General features: G+C 44.8%; 1 protein-coding gene across 5 annotated transcripts in view; it reads right to left on the bottom strand.

The window, feature by feature from the left end:
* The window catches only part of LOC139560229 (arf-GAP with GTPase, ANK repeat and PH domain-containing protein 3-like), a 227,662-nt gene that overhangs the window by 101,656 nt on the left and 105,254 nt on the right, over positions 1 to 20,752 (bottom strand). For 2 of the 5 annotated variants that reach the window (XM_071376805.1, XM_071376804.1), the window contains exons 3-8: positions 19,631 to 19,718; positions 14,417 to 14,502; positions 8,911 to 9,052; positions 6,940 to 7,074; positions 5,579 to 5,706; positions 5,124 to 5,279 (exon numbers count right to left, since the gene is read on the bottom strand). In XM_071376805.1, coding sequence (XP_071232906.1) covers positions 5,124 to 5,279; positions 5,579 to 5,706; positions 6,940 to 7,074; positions 8,911 to 9,052; positions 14,417 to 14,502; positions 19,631 to 19,718 — 735 coding nt within the window. Of the gene's footprint in view, positions 1 to 724; positions 5,280 to 5,578; positions 5,707 to 6,939; positions 7,075 to 8,910; positions 9,053 to 14,416; positions 14,503 to 19,630; positions 19,719 to 20,752 lie in introns of those variants that run through there. The other 3 variants (XM_071376807.1, XM_071376809.1, XM_071376808.1) reach the window with 3 other exon arrangements.

The raw sequence follows: 20,752 nt of genomic DNA, 5'->3' as shown, positions 1-20,752 counted from the left end.
CAAAAGACGACCACACATTGAGTCATGACTCAGTCCTGTAAACCCATGGGAGATCCATCCCTCTGTTAGGCCCACAGTGGACCCTTCCAGATCATAGAGGAACACCCCTCTCTTAGGTCCACATTGGGCCTTTCTAGGTCAGTCCAAATCAAGTGTTTAGGCCCAGCTGGGCCGTTTTGCATAGATACATTGACAAGTCAAGTTGAAACGCAATAAAAAGGAGAAAAGGCAGGTAGGGGGGGGGGAAAGAAGGTTATTATGAAGAAAGTTATCATATAGGAGTTCAATATAGCGTTTCCTTTCAAATTCCTCTGAAATTCCTATTGGAACACCAGGAGGGAAAATACATTTCAAGGCATTCACAGTGTTAGGGTTAGAAGTACAGCTGCAGTTGAACATGGTCATTACAAACAACAGTGGAACACATCAGTGAACAGGTGCAGCAGCACATTTCACCAACATCTGCTGCAAACACATTACATTTCAAATTACAGAGTGTGGAGGGAAAAAGCAGTGAAAATACAGTATTACCCCATTTTCTGACAAACACAGTACTTGTACACAGAATATCCCCAAAGCACGGACTAACAGGTGAAATACAGGAAATGTCACTCATAACCAACAGACAAGACTGTTATGGTCTCACTCAGAACAGGATGAAGGGATGCCCAATCAATCACCAATGGAGAGAGGTAGAGTCTGAGTTCAAGTAAACCAACTCTGGTTTATAATTTTCAACATTTTATTTTTTTATTCTGATTATTTTTGTTTCTATACAGACACCATACAAATCAAGTCACAGGTTTCACTCCCAAATAAGATCAACAGAATGAGCCAAACATTGCAGTTCCCACAAAATATAGGATGGACAATAAAGGCATTATTTTTATATATATTTCATATATGTATATAATATACTTTCTATAGAGTACCATTGTAAATAAAATACAATACAAGATATACAGAAGTCTTATATTTGTCAATCCATAAATTATATAAAAGCGATTATGGAATAAGTTCATAATCTTCATACCAAACCGAAATTGAAATGAATAAAACAATTTTTAAAAGTAAATAAATATCAATAATAAAGGATGGAGAAATGGATAATTCCAAATCATAGTCAAATTAAATAAATAGACACTACATTCATACAAGTCGGTGCAATCCATTTCCCATTAGTTATTCATTATTCTGTATGATACCACTTGTGCCTGACTCCCTACTCTAATTTTTATGAAGGCCTTCATAAAACTACCCAACTTCACCTAACATACCCATATTTAAATTTGACACATATTCAAGTTCATTCAAGACTTTCCCTGAAAAGAAAGAGAAATGAAAGAAAAAACAATGAAAAGAAAGGGGGGTGGGGTGGAGTAAACCACAATGTACTTGGCACCTCTAGTCATTGACTCCTTGTTTTATGGCAAAAGGCAGTGTGATGTCATGTAATGGGGCCGTGTCCTTTGAGTGGTTGAATTATAATTCCAAGCGTGACTTGACTGTACTGTACACAGACTGTTTGTAAGGATGTGAAGCAAGGTGGGCTTGAAGGACGTGGGGGGAGGGATGGGGGCATTTCCAGCAGAGAAGAGTTCCTACAGTCTGTCACAATCCAGAGGGTGAATTTGACTGTTTTTACTTTGACCATGAACTGACTCCCAGATCTACTCAGCAACTACCAATGTTACATGTTGCTTTGTTCTATGGTTTCCATAGCGCACCTCCCGACGGAACAATTACGCAAAGGGGGCACTAGGGCGAAGCAGCAAAAACGCTCTAGTCCCCAGTCATTTCTCTTCCCTGTTGGGTATGACAGGCCAGAGGGACAACTCATTGGGGTGAAATGTGCTTTTTTGATAGCACAGCGCTCTTAATGCGGAAGGAGTTGGGAAGCCCTTTTTGTCGAAGAAAGGTTGGAAAATTAGCACGGATCTGGAAATATCAACAACAACAAAAAAACATTCCAGGAGATTCTTTTTTTGTTTCCTTTAGAGTGGACATCCAGTACAAAAGGAACTAAGATGGCTGACAATTATACATAGGAGTTGATGGAGATGGGATTTAGATGTGGCCAAAACAAACTTTAAAAAAATATCCAAAAAGGTACTTGTCATGACGGTGCTTTTGAACATAGCGAAAGAAGAAAAATGCCTCAAACACCCCAGAAAATATATGAGATATGCCAAAACCTATTGATATGGTTACTAAACCATGGAAGCACTAGGAAATAATTTCTGTGTACTCAGCTGACACCTAGTGGCCATTACTAATCATGACAGAAGTGGGCTGAGGGTGATGATAATGGCTGGTGAGACTGACTGACTGGTGATGAAGGTGGTGAAAAGACACGGTGGATAAACCAACGTCTTTATGAGTAAAGCTTTTAGTAACTTTGAGAAATAAAAGTTCCAAAAGAGGCAGATTCACCAGTCAATTTGCAATGCACTATATAAAGCCCAATATTTAAAAAGAATCAAAGTAGCCTCAGCTAATTCTAATATTCAGTGCCCACTAAATCTATAGTCAGTAACCTAAATAAATTATATTCATATTTTAATTATACTTCAACATGAGTTGTTGGCAATAGCCTACACTAAAAAAAACTTGAGTTTTTGAGAAGAGTCTACTTAAAAGCACTTCAGAATCCAAATCTGACTAGAGTGCATGACATCTAATTAGATCGTGCACTGGGATACAGAGTCGTTTATGTGGTCACTGTTAGTACTCTGATTTTTTTCCCTCAGCAACCGTCGACTACACATGTAGAACAGTAATACATTGTGCTTTAGAATGTATCATACAGCCAATACACGGTCTTATCTAAACTGAAACATATCAAACAGAAAAAATATTGGGAGAAATGTTCCTGACATATTCCAACTAGCATTACTGTGAGTACAACACCTTGTGGATTCGTGAATATGACCGCAAAGTTAGCCACAGTGTTGTTTCTAATTAGTGGAGTGTGTTTTTGAAAGGTCTTTCTATCTGGTTGACAAGCCCACAAAACCCCCTAAGAAAAGGAAAGCGAACCCAAAAGGGTTGGTAGAGAAAGAGACACGATAGTGTTGTATGATCTATCAAAATAACCCGCGACGTTAAGGCTTCTTCTCTATCCTGACTACAACTCTCCGACTGAATCGAAAACGGTTAGGGATCACAACTACCCAGTACTCTGATTCGAAGAGGTGACTTGCTAACTATTTGTGGTCAGAGAGAGAGAGATGTTCAGGACTACTGTATTGTGTATGGCGCGTTAATAAATCTGTTTCCTCAAGAGCTATTCCATTTTGAGATTGATGAAAAAGCAAAGTGACAACGGATAGTCTTATCGTGGATGCTGCTTGGTAAACAAAACTTAAATTTTTCTCTTGTATTGTAAAAAATGGCAAAAATCCTTCCTCTCCTGTGCTCTTGAAGTGTCATTTGGGAAATGGAGAGTCGTCGACCCCCCCACCCCCCCCCCCACCCTTTGTTTCTCCTCCCTCCACCCATCTTCTGCCCCTCCCTGTCCCGGCTTGCCGCTCCTCAGAAGGTCATGAGCTGAAACTCCCGCTCAGCCTGCCAGTCGGGCACCCACACGGGATAGGTGGCATGCTTGGGCATCTCCATGATGCGGACAGGCAGAGGCTCATGTCTCTGGTGAACAGGGTTAGTCACTACCTAGCAGGGGGAGGGAGAAGACAAGGGGAGCTACTAACTGACAGACAATCTGCACTGCTCTGCTGCCCAGAGCCCCGCGATGGCTACCACAGTAGCTGGGGTAGGGGGAGAGGGGAGAGGTTAGAGGAAGTGAGGGGGCTGGGGTAGGCGGAGATGGGAGAGGTTAGAGTAAGTGAGGGGGCTGGGGTAGGGGGAGATGGGAGAGGTTAGAGGTTAGAGGAAGTGAGGGGGATGGGGGTAGGGGGAGATGGGAGAGGTTAGATAAAGTGAGAGGGATGGGGGTAGGGAGAGATGGGAGAGGTTAGATGAAGTGAGGGGGCTGGGGTTATTGGGTAGATGGGAGAGGTAGAGGAAGAAAGGGGGCTGGGGTTAGGGGTAGAAGGGAGAGGTAGAGGTACGAAAAAGGGAACCTGGGAAAGGGATGGTGGTAGGTTGGAGCAGGTGAGGCTGGGTAGAGGTAAGAGAAAGGGAGGCTAAGGATAGAGGGTAAGAGATGGAGCTGGGGAAGCTGAGGAAAGTACAGCGGTTAGTGCAAGGCTCTCATAGGTAGGGAAGGTTTGAGCTGCGTCATGGGATTGAATACGGGCAATTCAGGTAGAAGCTAGAGTAAGGATAGAGGTTTAACTAAGGCTATCAGAAGTATGGGTAATTGGAAGAGGGTTGAGCAGGGCAAGCTGTGGTAAGTACACTGGTTAGTGGCCAGAGGACAAAGGTAAGAGCTGGGATATCTGGGGTAAGGGCAAAGGTTAGAAAAGGGATATCTAGAGTAAGGTAGGGCGGAGGGAGAAGTGAGGGAGAGCATGCATTATCTGACTCTGTAGTGACTGAAAGGGTTATAGTCTGTCCCTGACTTTTAGTTTAGTTTAGTGTGGTTGGGTAGGGTAGGGGGGGAAGTTGCATTGCTGGCTTTGCTGGGGTGTAGCCTTGCTTCACCCCTTCTCTCCCCCAATAGGGAGTCACTGCAAAGAAAGGATCTAGTAAAAATAAGAGGGGTAGGGAGGGAGGCCAAAGATTGAGACAGAGGGGCCAGGAGGAGGGGATAAGTGAAAGATGAGTAACTCATGAGAATCTACTTTCAATTGGAAAGGAAATGTTACCAACATAACAAAGGTTTTAAAAAGCTTTGATATTTTTCCACAGTGCTTATAGCTTTGATATTTGCTTTAAAAATAAGAAAACCAAAAAATAAATGAAGCATTTTTTTCATAGTATGGGTTCAAAATATAACCCAGGTGGCAACCAGCAACCGTTATCCTTATAATTTTTTTCTCCTTTGCCCATTTGTGTTGCTTGTATAAGGAGTAAACCAGGAAGGCTTTCTGTGCCTGTATCTGATACAGCCAGGAAGTGGGCGGCTTTGTCTTTGTCTCCCTCTGGTGGACAGTGTGTGTGCGGTACTGCGCCCTCTAGTAGTGCGAGTGGGTGTTGCTCTGCATCAGCTGCCGCATACTTACTGTGAAGATGTTGGAGCGGCGCTTGGACTGCTTGCGGATGGGTGTGGGCGTGTTGGAGGCGGCGATGGTCTCGATGCGCATCTCCCTCTGGCTGATGCTGGGAGTGGAAGGCACCGAGGAGGAGTAGTCGCTGAACGCACCCCCGCCGTTCGCCGCCTGGAAGAGGAGAGATGGAGACGGAGAGAGAGTGGGAGAGAACAAACTAGTCAGTTAAAGAAGGTAGGATCTGGAAAAACGGAATCATAATATATAGTTTATGAAGGCTACTGTATAGTCTGTATTTTCAGTAGTTTACAGCCTATGTCTTGCTGCATGCGCCAATTACACAGAAGACGCTCATTGTTTTTCCTGACCACGTAACCTGACAAGTAATATCCTAAAACTAGGGCCCTGAATTTTTCCTGGTCAGGTCACATGGTCAGGAAAAAATATTCTAGTAGGGGGTGTGGCCTCACCTGGTTAATATGCACAGAGGGGAGGGATGCATTGGGGACTGATGAGTGGCTAGGCGAGTTGGGAAGGGACTTGCACGGACCAATAGACAGCTGCTGCTTTTTCCTCAGAGCCACCACCTTCTGGGCAACTGGTGGGAGAGAAAGAGAAACAGACAAAACAACAGAGGGTTAGGAATCAAACACAACATCAACAACAAGTCCACTGATATTAACCACTTCATAGCAATTCTCTTTTCAATCAGGTAATACGTTACATATGGGGAAATGAACCTTATACAGTTCTCCAGAGATACAAGGCATCTCCATTTCCAAGGGAAAATACTCCTGCCATATGATGTTCAGAGAAATGAGCCTGTCTTAAGCCCAGGGAGATCTGTGGTGTGATGTTAACCAAATGAGACTGTCAGGTGTAGTACAGAGGGACCTGATTGGCCATGCAGACAGCGGAGGCAGCCGCCCGTCACTCCGCTATAGACTCCAGCAGGGGCGGGATCTGTGATTCTGCATGACGTGAATGAAGGCCGAGGGAGAGAGAAGAGTTTAAGTCGGTCTGACAGCTGGGGAACATGTTGGTATTGATAGCTAAAGTAGCATGGAAAACGGGGAATGGAGGAGCCGCTCGATCTCCAGACACAAACACTTTCCCGTTTTTTGTTGTTGTAATTCTTTCAAAGCAAGCAATTAATACAGCGGGGAGACCTGCAAGGTTCCGTGCGTCAACAAGCAACGGAAGGAGAACGTGAAAGCTGGGAAAGAGTTTGGGAAAGAGTTTGGGAAAGAGAATGTTTGGGGACTGTTTAAAAGATGTGCTGACCCCGACAGGGTATCGTAGTGTGGCAGGACAGGATGTTGTTGTTGTTCAAATGAAGGTTGTCATAAAGTTCAGCGACGTTTTCTCCTTGAGCACACACGTTTCTCTCTCTTAAAGCAGACATGAGTTCCTTCTTGGCTATTGGCACCGTGTTGAAAATAGTCCTATCTTTCTGCCCGTTATACATTTCTTACCAATAGCCTTTCCATTGACATCACATTGCCATTTCTAACATGAAAGGCTCAAGCATCTGTTAGGGAAGGTTGGATACTGGATCGCAGTAGAAACACTATGGGTGGACATTGGCCTATACAATGATACACTGTAGACCATTATATTGTGATCCTGATCGCAAGGATCCACAAGGGTCCACATTCTATTCAGAGAGGTTGGGTTAAATGCAGAAGACCCATTTCAGTTGAATACATTCAGTTGGACAACTGACTAGGTATCCCCCTTTCCCTTTCCCTTTCTAGTCCCAGCCCAGCCCAGGGAGATTCATTAGTTAATAGGCTAGCTACATTATGTCCCCAATGCCCCCAGCCCTTACCATCTTGGAAGACTCTCTCCACATTGAGGCCGTAGGTGGAGCAGGTCTCGTAGTAGGTGGAACGCTTCAGGTCGTTGGACAGCTTCCTGGCCCGTGAGTCATCGATCACTCTGGGGTTGGCAGCACTGATGGCATCTGGGGAAGGACAAAAAGGACCAACAAGAATGTAATATTGTTCTGAGAACATGCAATTTGGGGGATTATGTACGGTGCATTCAGAAAGTATTCAGACCCCTTGACTTTTTCCACATTTTGTTACGTTACAGCCTTATTCTAAAATTGATTAAATCGTTTCCCCCCCCTCATCAACCAACACACAATATCCCATAATGACAAAGTAAAAGCATGTTTTTAGAAATTTTAGCAAATGTATAAAAAATTTAAAAAGTATTCAGACCCTTTACTCAGTACTTTGTTGAAGCACCTTTGGCAGTAATTACAGCCTCAAGTCTTCTTGGGTATGATGCTACAAGCTTAGCACACCTGTATTTGGGGAGTTTCTCCATTCTTCTCTGCAGATCCTCTCAAGCTCTGTCAGGTTGGATGGGGAGCGTCGCGGTACAGCTATTTTCAGGTCTCTCCAGAGATGTTCGATCAGGTTCAAGTCCGAGCCACTCAAGGACATTCAGAGACTTGTCCCGAAGCCACTCCTGTGTTCTCTTGGCTGTGTGCTTAGGGTCCTTGTCCTGTTGGAAGGTGAACCTTCGCCCCAGTCTGAGGTACTGAGTGCTCTGGGGCAGGTTTTCATCAAGTATCTCTGTACTTTGCTCCGTTCATCTTTTCCTCGATCCTGACTAGTCTCCCAGTCCCTGTCACTGAAAAACATCCCCACAGCATGATGCTGCCATCACCATGCTTCACCGTAGGGATGGTGCCAGGTTTCCTGCAAATGTGACGCTTGGCATTCAGACCAAAGAGTTCAATCTTGGTTTCATCAGACCAGAGAATCTTGTTCCTCATGGTCTGAAAGTCCTTTAGGTGCCTTTTGGCAAATTCCAAGTGGGCTGTCATGTGCCTTTTACTGAGAAGTGGTTTCTGTCTGGCCACTCTATCATAAAGACCTGATTGGTGGAGTGCTGCAGAGATGGTTGTCCTTCTGGAAGGTTCTCCCATCTCCACAGAGGAACTCTGGAGCTCTGTCAGAGTGGCCATCGGGTTCTTGGTCACCTCCCTGACCAAGGCCCTTCTGTCCCGATTGCTCACTTTGGCCGGGCGGCCAGCTCTAGGAAGAGTCTTGGTGGTTGCAAACTTCTTCCATTTAAGAATAATGGAGGCCACTGTGTTCTTGGGGCCCTTCAATGCTGCCGAAATGTTTTGGTACCCTTCCCCAGATCTGTGCCTCGACACAATCCTGTCTCTGAGCAATACGGACAATTCCTGGTTTTTGCTCTGACATGCACTGTCAACCTTATATAGATAGGTGTGTGCCATTCCAAATGATTTACCACAGGTGGACTCCAATCAAGTTGTAGAAACATCTCAAGGTTGATCAATGGAAACAGGATGCATCTGAGCTTAATTTCGAGCCTCATTGGAAAGGGACTGAATACTTACGTAAATAAGGTATTTCTGTTTTTCTCAAAACCTGTTTTCATTTTATCATTGTTGGGTATTGTGTGTAGATTGATGAGGAAAAATGTTAATTGAATCAATTTTAGAATACGGCTGTAACGTAACAAAATGTGGAAAAAGTCAAGGAGTCTGAATACTTTCAGAACGCACTGTATGTGAAAATCCACACTAAAAAGTCTCAAATCTATGCTAAAACTAAGGCCCGGAGTTCTTCCTGGTCAGGGCACAAAAGTCAAAACTCCCAGCCTACTTACATCTTCACGTCTATTTATGTCAGCTGTATGGTAACAACTGGCTACCTCCAACCCACAAACTACCACTATGGGGTGAAGCTAACAATCCAAACAATATCCATACCTTAAGGGACTTGCTAGTTAAATCAAAGTTCAATATAAATACCTTGCGTCCCGACCAGGACCATGGGAACCTCTGCTGTGTTCCTGTAGCTGGACAGACGCAGGAAGTAGTTGTAGACTGTCTGGAAACTGATCTCATCCTCCAGACTGAAGACAAACACCACAGCGTCTACCCACGCTGCAAACTGCAGGGGACACACAGACAGAACACAGGCTTGATAGGATAAAAAAACACCAACATACTGAATGTGTGTGTTTGGGTGGGTGGATGGGTGGCACTGTCTGGATCTGGGAGGACCTGAGTGTGTGGCCAAGAGGTATCGGGTAACCGGATCGGCTTCACTTGTGTATAAGATGTTGCATTTATTTATTTTTGATGTAAAAGAGAGAACCAGCTTGTGAGAATAGAAGAGATAATGACGTTTTTCACACTAAAATAAATCCCTATTGAGCTGTTCACATAAAAATGAATTTCAATCAATTGATCATGGTGAACCAGAACCACCTGAAACATAATTACATTATGAATCCCCTGATTGTTTTTTAAATTAAATAACCACAGCAATTTAATGTCAACGTAATGAACAAGTGAAGCTTAATGAATAAAGTTCACCTTTGTAACAGCTTTGAAATATGCATTACTCTTTCCGACTCAATATTATTATTATTATTATTATTACTAGCATGCCAACAGTGGAGGCTGCCGAGCGGCTCATAATAACGGCAGGAATGCAGCAAATGGAATGGCATCAAACACTTGAAAACCGTGTGTTCGATTAATTTGATACCATTCCACCGATCCCGCTCCAGTCATTACCACAAGCCCGTTCTCCCCAATTAAGGTGCCACCAACCTCCTGTGCATGCAAAACAATTCCCTTTTTATATTTTTATGGGAGTGGCTTCAGTTCCATATTTGTGCAGGAGAGGGCAGTGTAGCAACAGCATTGTAATGACAGGGCCTGTGTTATTGTAATGCCTGTGTCGCCAGTTACTAGTGGGAATATCAATGAAATCTCAAATATGGCTATTACAACCCAGTGTCCCATGTTATCGGAAGATGGAACCGGTTTTCCCCTGCACCATTCCACAAACCTAATCTCCTAGTGCATCACCAGGGAGAGAAGAAAGGAAGATGTTTCCCTTGGGCAGCAGAATAAAGTAATCATAATCACAACTGCTTCTGAGAAAGTGGTTAAAGAGGAGAGAGAGCCCAAGCACTAACAGTGTATCAACCTTCGCCTGCCCCTCCCTCCATTTAGTCATTCAGCAGCGTTCATATCTGTGGAATTAATCAGACCTGGGTTTAAATACTACTTGAAATAATGTCAAATACTGTATCTGTGCTTGATTGAGCTTACCAGTTGCAATGGAACCAATAGAATAGTCACAAAAGAACAAACCCTACCCACCTGGCACTTCAGGCAGGTAAACACCATAAAAACACTAAAAACTCCATAAAGCAAACACTAAACGTATTTTGGAAGATTTCAAAAAGTATTTGAACCCAGGTCTAGAATGGATGGGGAGATCAAGCTTTCGGTTTAGAGTCACAGCTTCAGCTAAGCCTCCAGTAAGTGGGAACGTAATGAAGGCCTTTAATTATGCTGCGCTAATTACACCCAGCTAGGAACGGAGCTACATTTCCATTCCCATCTCTGGGACTAGGAGCAACATTAGCATAATGCTAGCATAACTCTACCTGTGAGCCAACCTTGCTAAGCCAGGGAGAGGGCAGGTATCAATGACTGTTTCATCATCACAAATCCCCAATGGAGGGGTTGGAGTGCCAGGATGCTTTCACTCCAAGGCCTCTCCAGCGAGATTCCAAAAAATAGGAAAATGAGGCCTCCAGAGAGAGACAGATATGAAATGGCTCAGCCAAGAGCATCACCACACCATGTTTTCCCTAGTTACTGAATGAGTACCTGGCATAGAGGCACATTCGCTAGTCCTATCAGACATTGTGATTTGTATCATATGAAGATCAAAAGTTAGAGTCTGTTAAGCATATTTATTTTAGAAATGTTTAGCTTCGTATTTCTTTGGTTTGGTAATGCCAACCTAGCCTCGCGAGCCATCCGGATCTCACAAGGTTAAAGCCAATTTATGCTTGATCTGAAAATGTGGTCGGAGGCTCCATATTGAGGGTGTGACGCAATTGTGGAACCTCCAGAGACATGCAGAGGCCAAAATGAGCTCCTTACCGCATCGTGCACCTACCAAATGTAGTAAAAATGCGGAGGGCTCCATATAGCTCCGCATTGACATAATTGGTTGACGGTAGGCAGTGGCAGTTCTAGCTTGTATGGCTCCCTGGGTGAACCCCCCCTTCAGCGCCCCCCAGGCGAAACAAAAAGAAGCACCATTCTGCACCAACTGTCATTGTTATTCAGACATTTGGAACAACACAAATAAATAATCAGAACATTTAAAACTATATCAATAAAACTATATACAAAAATAAGACTCATAAACATCAAAAAGAAGTAACAAAGACAAACAAGTGTGTTTTTTTATTTATCTGTTATTTTACCAGGTAAGTTGACTGAGAACATGTTCTCATTTACAGCAACAACCTGGGGGAATAGTTACAGGGGAGAGGGGGGGGATGAATGAGCAAGTTGTAAACTGGGGATGATTAGGTGACCGTGATGGTTTGAGGGCCAGATTGGGAATTTAGCCAGGACACCGGGGTTAACACCCCTACGATAAGTGTTATTGGATCTTTAATGACCTCAGAGAGTCAGGACACCCGTTTAACGTCCCATCTGAAAGACAGCACCCTATACACAGGGCAGTGTCCCCAATCACTGCCCTGGGGTATTGGGACATTTTTTAGACCAGAGGAAAGAGTGCCTCCTATTGGCCCTCCAACACCACTTCTAGCAGCATCTGGTCTCCCATCCAGCGACTGACCAGAACCAACCCTGCTTATCTTCAGAAGAAAGCCAGCAGTGGTATGCATGGTGGTATGCTGCTGGTGTTGATTTGGCACTCGAGCATCAATATATTACCCATCTCCCAACACTGTCAACCAAGAGTCAAGACTAAACCAATTCACCCTGGTGGTGTGCAGACTGGTTTTATATTACTCTTAACAATTTCGCACAAACCAGAAGAAAATTCAACAATATGTCTGTGAAACTATATATTCACAGTATTATGAATGAATTGTGGTTTATTTGGTAGCATTTCGTAGTGTGACTGACTTTACTAATTGTATTAGTAGTGTACAAAGTTAGAGGTGCGCTATTTGATAGATTCCCCCGCTCCCCCTACCTTGGGCTTCCAATGGGGAGATCTTAGGTCAACCAACCGTCCCCCTCCCCATCTCGTACTTCTGAGTGGGAGACCTTCCCAGGCAGTAGCCTGCCTAGCTCACAAACTAGAATCAGGGCGCCAACTCCGGGCGCCAATTGACCCACAGTACCACACGGTGACATGATATCCTTGACGTGACGTGCAAATGAGCGATAGAAAAATCGAATGAGCAAATGTCACCATTCCCCTCAAAAAATGTGTGCGGGCGCCCCGTGCGGTTGCCCATGTCGCCTATACGTAAATCCGCCACTGACGATAGGTGAGGGCCGGAGGTCCTGTATAAACACAAACTCACTTCCTTGACAACTCCCTTCACAACAGCTCTGCGCTGACGTATGAATGCCCTGACTTCTGCAGAGGCCGTACCGCCATAAATGCTGCATGGCCAATGCAGACGTCATACTGACCGTGCAGTGCATTTCACATAAATAATTTACTGTAGGGCAGCAGTCATCAGTCTGGTAAAACGAGGCTACCGCCAACATGTTCTACTCAAGGGTAAGTGTTCCGGTCAGGAAGCACGGTTTCGACTGCTCCTACAGTCTTGCTTCGGTAATGCAGTTTAACTGATGCCTGGCCCAGAAAGACAAATTCCATAGACGTCCACAACGAGAAAAATCATAATAAGACACTTTAGTCATCACCTTTGTGCACAAAACATCCATTGAATTATTCAAATAATTGTAACTCACAGCAGAAGATATTAGCACTTTATTTTCATCCAATGTCTGCTTTGTTTTTGGATGACGTCGTCGTTGCTCCCTGTGCGCACTGAGTGCTGGGGCGCATTGTGTTGTTGGTCGGTGTAAACCGGACGCAACCCGGATATAGACAGTCCAAGAAGATATAGACAGTCCATGAATCGCCGTATACGAACGCGAGTAGATTACCTTGAAAACAACAGTCGGACATCTTGGACGCAGTCTCCAGGACTTTATACCTCAGTGGTTCTGCTCACCAGTGCTGTGAACTGGCTCCTCCTCCTAGTAGGTGAGTTTCCACCTCTAAATGCCCAGGTGGCTCGCCTCTCATTAGGTTATTTGGTTTATCTCGTTTAAGAGGTGGGGTGTTTCCAAAAGTTGATTGTAAAACGCTCATGTTTGAGCATATTTCGTCTCTGTTTTCAATAACGTGTAAAGTATTGACCATTGTTCTGAAAATGTGTGTTAGTGTTGCTTGAGAATGTAGCCTACCTTTTTATAGGGTCGGTGCTATTCGGGATCCATGGGACGTCCCAACTCTGAAGTTACCCGATTGAAGTTGACATTTTAAATGATTAAGGTAAGGCTTCACGTTAGGTAAGGGTTATGGTTGGGGTAGGAGTTAAGGTTAGGAGTTAAGGATGTCCCAAGGATCCCAGGTAGCACTAACTCTTTTAAAAGGTGTGACTGGTTTATGCCAGATTACTGCTCTCCTCATCCATGAGAGCTATTGGGCGTGTTCCTCTGCCCAGGCGCTCCTGACGCATGCCAGATCTTACAAGGCCTGGATAGATATTTTAAGTATCAGCTAACCACATCATATGTTATTGCAATCTGGTTCCCGATGGCACAGTCAATGATGCAACCATTGTTCGATGCATGCAACGTTTGAGCAGGGGAACGCGACCATTGTGTTAGTGAGTTAACATGTTGTTACAGAGCCCTGACAATTTATACTCAAATGTGTGCGTTTATGGGCATTTTGCTCTGTTTTTACGGTGCATTTGCCTTTGTACTCCTGTTGAGTTATTGCAGTATTGGCCAATTAAGTTCAGTGTTTTTCAACCAAGTATTTTTGCCAATTCCTTGTCATGATCTGTATATTTTGTGTATAAACACTCCTACTGGATCTAGTCTTCCCTCTGTCACCTGCACTGTAAATACCATCCATTTTCTTCCTTGAATTAATGACCAGCTCAGCTCTTGATGCTCCACACCAACTAGGCTGCTGAGTCCTCTATCTTAACAAGAGTGTGTGTCTGTTCTGTCTTGTCTTTCCACTATAAAATGGCTTTAAGCTAGGTTTAATTGTTGGTAAGATCTCAGGGCACAATGACTTGGTAAAAAGCAGTATGAAGCACTGCTGAGAATGGGAGAGCTGTGCAGCATTGAAATTAACCCCCCAACAGAGAAGTGTTTATTAGTTCCTGTCTGGTTGTTGTGGAGGAGATCTTGCAGACGTTAAGTGGCATTAATTGGCTGTGCTGAGGCATGCAGGATCAGAAAGCAAGCTGTGCGTACGTACCTGCAGCTCCGGGGGGCCTCCCTCGTCTCTGATCAGCAGCAGGTAGCTCTGTCCATCAACCACCATCTCCTTCTTGAACCGACCACCTGAGGAAGAGGAGAGAAATGTCAGGGTGACTTATTTGGTGGTGCATTGCCTAGAATCATGCTTCGGCAGTATTAATACAACCAATGTGGACTGATCTACTTTAACCTGCCTATTGAAGGGGTTGGCAAAATGAAGGTAGAGCGCTAAACTCAGGCCCAAAGTGGTGTAAAGCACTTGCTACTCTACTCATTGTCACTGAAAACGTGTCTGGTTTCGCTACAGCTAAATCACCACAATGCAATTTTAATTCCAATATTCTTCACCAACACACACCAGTGGACCTAAGCATGAGTCAGATTTAGAACTTCTTTCCATTCTGATAAGGTTTTGATGATGGTCCATCCTGCATGTGATTGTGAATATGCTGCGGTTTGATTTGGCCCCGCTGTCTCCAAAAAAAAAATCAGAAGCTGGGGAAAGAAAACTGGTCTCTAAAGTCAGTTATGATGAAGGGAAATGGGCATTTAGCATGTTTAACGCACACAGCTACTGAGAGAACCTTCTTCACTACACCGTCACAGAGCACTGCCACAAGCCATAGACCCAGCCCAAACCCCCCCACCCAAAATTCACTACACAGCCACCAGCTAGCCTAGAGATCCATCTCCATCAGTGATACAGAACTCCATTAAATATAAGATAGCGTGCTAGTGTGTTAGCCAGCACAGCAGGCAGTAAGGAAGGGATAAGGCACGTACACTAGAATGGACGTACCCTGGAGCCTGCGATGGAGAGAGGGAAGGAGGGGATGGAAGATAATAGAAAATAATAGAATAATAATAGAAAAGAGAGAAATCTAAAGTTGGTGTAGTTCATGGCCACAAGATAGTGGAGACTAGAGAAGCTCTACAGTAGAATGGTAGCTACTATAGTCAGCCTTGACTTTTTACCCCCCATCTCTTTGAACGCATCTTCGTATTCCTTGCCTCTGGCAAGGCTGGCTGCAGATAAAATACAGACCGATGGGAATACCTCGCACTAAATTGGATTTTGCATAACATTGGAATAGTTTGAGATCCTGCAGAGATTTCAAATATTAAAGTGAGAAAGTTGTGGAGCTAGGCAAAATAAAACCTTGCTTTTTCAAAAGCAGAAAATCTGCTTCAAGCCATCTCAAACAATATTGAATAATGTACGACTGCATGAAAGGAGTAAGAGTGGGCATATGAACGTATATCAAAAAAACTACAGACACAAAATAAATATCTACCGCTGCGGCAACACCCGATATTTAATAATCAGCCGTGTTATCTGAACTCTCTAACTGACACTTTGATGTGCAGATCCCACCTCTGCAAAAAAAGCAAGCGAGGACACAGCGAGTGGCTCTGCCTGCAGTCTTCAAGGGATAGGTAGGCAGTGTTCTAGCTAGCGCCAACATGCAATACAGATCCACTTGAGCCACACTTGCTACCCATTAATTCCACTTTAGCCCAAATGGGGAAGGGGGATTCTCCCAGACATCAGTTGAGTTGTGTAAGAGCCAAAGTGAGAGACTCAAGGAAGCCAAGCCAGCTTTCCTCCACTGAAGTAACAGAGCTCTGAGATTGGAGCGCTGATCGGACTGATGAGTCGCCATATGCCAGGAAATTCCCATTTAGAGGAAATGTCAGAAAAGTGATACTCATAGTAATACCCAGTATAGCCATATCTTATGAGAAAATGGCTGTATCTGGACCAAAGAGTCAGACTTCAGAGGACATTTGAAATTATTCTGGAGGATATAAATGCGAATAGCCCTTGAAAACTGTACAATGAGAGTGTTATACCAAATAGCATCTTCTGTTGCCATGGTATAAAATGGATGTGCATTTAAGTAAAGACATGGCTAATGAATAGAGTGTTTATAGCTTTTCTATCAAACTGTTGTCCAACACACACACACACACACACGGTCACACACACACGTCACACACACACACACGGTCACACACACACACACGGTCACACACACACACGGTCACACACACACACGGTCACACACACACACGGTCACACACACACACACACACACACGGTCACACACACACACACACACGGTCACACACACACACGGTCACACACAGTCACACACACACACACGGTCACACACAGTCACACACACACACACACGGTCACACACGGTCACACACACGGTCACACACAGTCACACACACACGGTCACACACAGTCACACACACACGGTCACACACACACACAGTCACACACACACGGTCACACACACACACAGTCACACACAGTCACACACACAGTCACACACACACAGTCACACACACACAGTCACACACACACAGTCACACACACACAGTCACACACACACACACACACAGTCACACACACGGTCACACACGGTCACACACACACACACGGTCACACACACACACGGTCACACACACACACACGGTCACACACACACACACGGTCACACACGGTCACACACAGTCACACACACACGGTCACACACAGTCACACACACACGGTCACACACAGTCACGGTCACACACACACACACACACACAGTCACACACACAGTCACACACACAGTCACACACACACAGTCACACACACACAGTCACACAGTCACACACACACACACGGTCACACACACACACACGGTCACACACACACACACACACACACGGTCACACAGACACACGGTCACACACACACACGGTCACACACACACACACGGTCACACACACACACGGTCACACACACACACGGTCACACACACACACGGTCACACACACACACACGGTCACACACACACGGTCACACACACACACACGGTCACACACGGTCACACACACACACGGTCACACACAGTCACACACACACGGTCACACACAGTCACACACACACACGGTCACACACAGTCACACACACACACACACACACACGGTCACACACACAGTCACACACACGGTCACACACAGTCACACACACACAGTCACACACACACAGTCACACACACACACACAGTCACACACACACAGTCACACACACACAGTCACACACACACAGTCACACACACACAGTCACACACACACACACGGTCACACACACACACACACAGTCACACACACACACACTCACACAGACACACGGTCACACACACACACGGTCACACACACACACGGTCACACACACACACGGTCACACACACACACACGGTCACACACACACACACAGTCACACACACACACACACGGTCACACACAGACACACGGTCACACACACACACACACGGTCACACACACGGTCACACACACACACACACAGTCACACACACACACACGGTCACACACACACACACAGTCACACTCACACACAGTCACACTCACACACAGTCACACACACACACACGCAGTCAGTCACACACACACGCAGTCACAGTCACACACACACACACACACACACAGTCACACACAGGTTTTGAGATGGTAGCTGAAATTGTGGGCTTGGTGAGCAGGCAGTAGGCATATCCAGCTCTAGAATGGAATGTGGATGCTCAGAGACCTTGACACGTAGCCACAATTCAAACAGAGCCAGTTTCACTGTCGCCATGGCAACACCTCCCTCCCTGTCCCGATACTGCCTTTTTTTTCTAGATATCACAGCAACTAGCAACACAGTAGAATAAAACAGTGTAAAGTAGAACTGCTGGGTTAAGGAATGGTACGGACAGAACAGACAACATTAGTACTACTACCAACTCTTCCTAGAAGCGAGGTAGCCTCTTTCAAATCTACAGTTTCTATCTGGGCTAAGCAAGGTGCTAGAAATTAGACTAAATGGAGACCCTTTGCCACCTGTTATGGATGGGAGACGGTATGTTGTATCACAGCAACAATGCAGTGATCTGTATAAAATGTTTCCAGAATTACCAAAACCAGCACTCAGGTTTCTGCATTCCAGCATTTTTGTCATTGACTTCTCTAGGCCTAATTAGGTATTGAGGATTTTTGCTTTCCCTTGGTGAAGCAGCATCTTAATGCCAGGAACTCATTATGCGCTTCATGTCTCATCATCCTCAGTTTCCAGTAGTTACATAAAAACAGACATTACAAACCATCCAAACCCCCTCTAAGATTGTCATTTGACCCTGGCTTTGCCAACATCTTCACGGGTTCGGACAGCCTTCGCTTCTGATTTCCGCCTGATAATAAAAATGGAGAATTCTTCAGTTTCGATTCTTTGAAGTCATATTGGAAGGTTCGGGAATGGGCTCCAACTGTAGAAATAAATAGAACCTTCTCACTGAGCTACGACCTCTCGTTCAGAGCCTCACAGCTCCCGAAACAGAAACGTGTTTATGTTCATGGCAGCAACTATAATCCCCTTTCTCTCTGAAATGAAGGGTTATAGTGGGATTTAGTGCTTTAAGCCCAGGTCTTAGTTTAACCTTGATGTGTTTGGGAATGATCATTCTAACGCAGCAGCCCTCTCTCTTTCATAGACAATGCTTTGCTCTAGCTGTCATTTGTTTATGCTAACGGGTTAAAAAAAAAAGCCAATTATCTCAGAGTCATCTCTCGCCACATCCTTGGGTTTGAGATAAATCGGACACTGCGTCGACTGATACAAAATAACAACAGAAAACACACCAACACACCTGGTATACCATTAATGATAAGCGAAGATTTCTCTTTTCTCTCCATACACCATGTGGAAAACACTCAAACTAACTGCTAATTATGAATTGAGTTTCTATTTCTTACTGCAAGCATCAAGCCCAGTCCTGTCTTTGTATTTTGTCAGTATCTATCCCCAGCTAGAATAACATCAGCCAAAATGCAGACTGGCTTGCCAATTGATCATTCCAGGTGGTATTTCAACAGGTTTTGGACAGACAATAATCTGGTAAAACCTTAAATAACTTGATTAATTATTATAAAGATCTCAAATGACATTTACATGTATGATGCAGCAGGGCCAGTAGATGGACTAGATTAGCAAGATATCATCACAGCTATAAGAAGGAACAGACAGCTCTGCCTCAAGTGATCATGTGTTCATGTGTTGACTGACAAGACCGTCTAGTAAAGTTGACAACCTTTTATTTTTTTTTAACGTGTGATGGTGCTCTCCTCCATTGGGATTTCAGGAGCAGGCTCTGTCTCTTACCTTCAGGGGATTCCTCCTGCACGTACGTGCCTGTCAGGTACCGGTGGACAAGGGCCGATTTCCCACTCGACAGATTACCCACAATACCCTGCAGAAACAACAAAAACACATGACACCACACTCACATGTAGTTCATTCCAGGACATGTATGTTGTATGGATGGTTACACCTGCAATCATAGCCAGAGCCTCTACAGCTTGACCTATATACAGTACAGATGATGATTGGTGAAACAGCAAGACGGCAAAATACTAGTACTATTAAAAGTCTATTAACACGACTAGTACTAGTAAAATGTTCAGTTGGTGGCGGCAATATGTTGTAGAGATGGTTACACTACTAACCAATGCCAAAGGCCTCAGCCTATGAACTTTCACATGAACAGATGGTGCTTATAGGGTAAAGGTAAGACACCAAGGGAACAGTACTGTATATGTTCAGCTAATGTTTTCCCTACTCCCCCTGGTGGGTGTCTAGGCCAAGGCCCCAGCCCTGACTGCTGGATGCCCCAGGGGAAACCTGACGGAGGGTGGGCTGGGGCCGCTCCCAGGCTGGGGTGGCTGATGATGCCAGGGTGTCTGGGGGAGAACAAAGGCTCCTCCAACATGCCCTCACCCCCCCCTCTTCCTTTATCCCCCTCTTCTTTAGATCATTAGTGGGTGGTAAAGTCAGGATTGGTTTAATTACAGCGGACTGTGTGTGTGTGTTGGGGGGGATTAAGCTAACTATCCTCTCCCTCATAATACTTATGTTCTTCATAAGGAGGAAGTTGGCTTTGGAGAGGACATGAAGTAGTAGTCTGTCAAGAACGGAAGAATAGACCGAGAGGCGCAGCAGTCTAAGGCACTGCATCTCAGTGTTAGAGGCGTCACTACAGACCCTGGTTCGATCCCGGGCTGTATCACAACCGTCCGTGATCGGGAGCCCCATAGGGCGGCGCACAATTGGCCCAGCGTCGTCAGGGTTAGGGGAGGGTTTGGCCGGGGTAGTCCGTCATTGTAAAATTAGAATGTGTTCTTAACTGACGTACCTAGTTTAATAAAGGTTAAATAAATCAATAAAAATAACAAGCTAGGAGCTACTCATAACCAAAACTAACTACAAAAGGAGCAGGGTTTGTGT

This window comes from Salvelinus alpinus, chromosome 30 (genome assembly GCF_045679555.1).
Source record: "Salvelinus alpinus chromosome 30, SLU_Salpinus.1, whole genome shotgun sequence".
NCBI lineage: Eukaryota > Metazoa > Chordata > Actinopteri > Salmoniformes > Salmonidae > Salvelinus > Salvelinus alpinus.
Note: the sequence above shows the minus strand (reverse complement) of the source record. Positions and strands in the feature narration are given on the sequence as shown.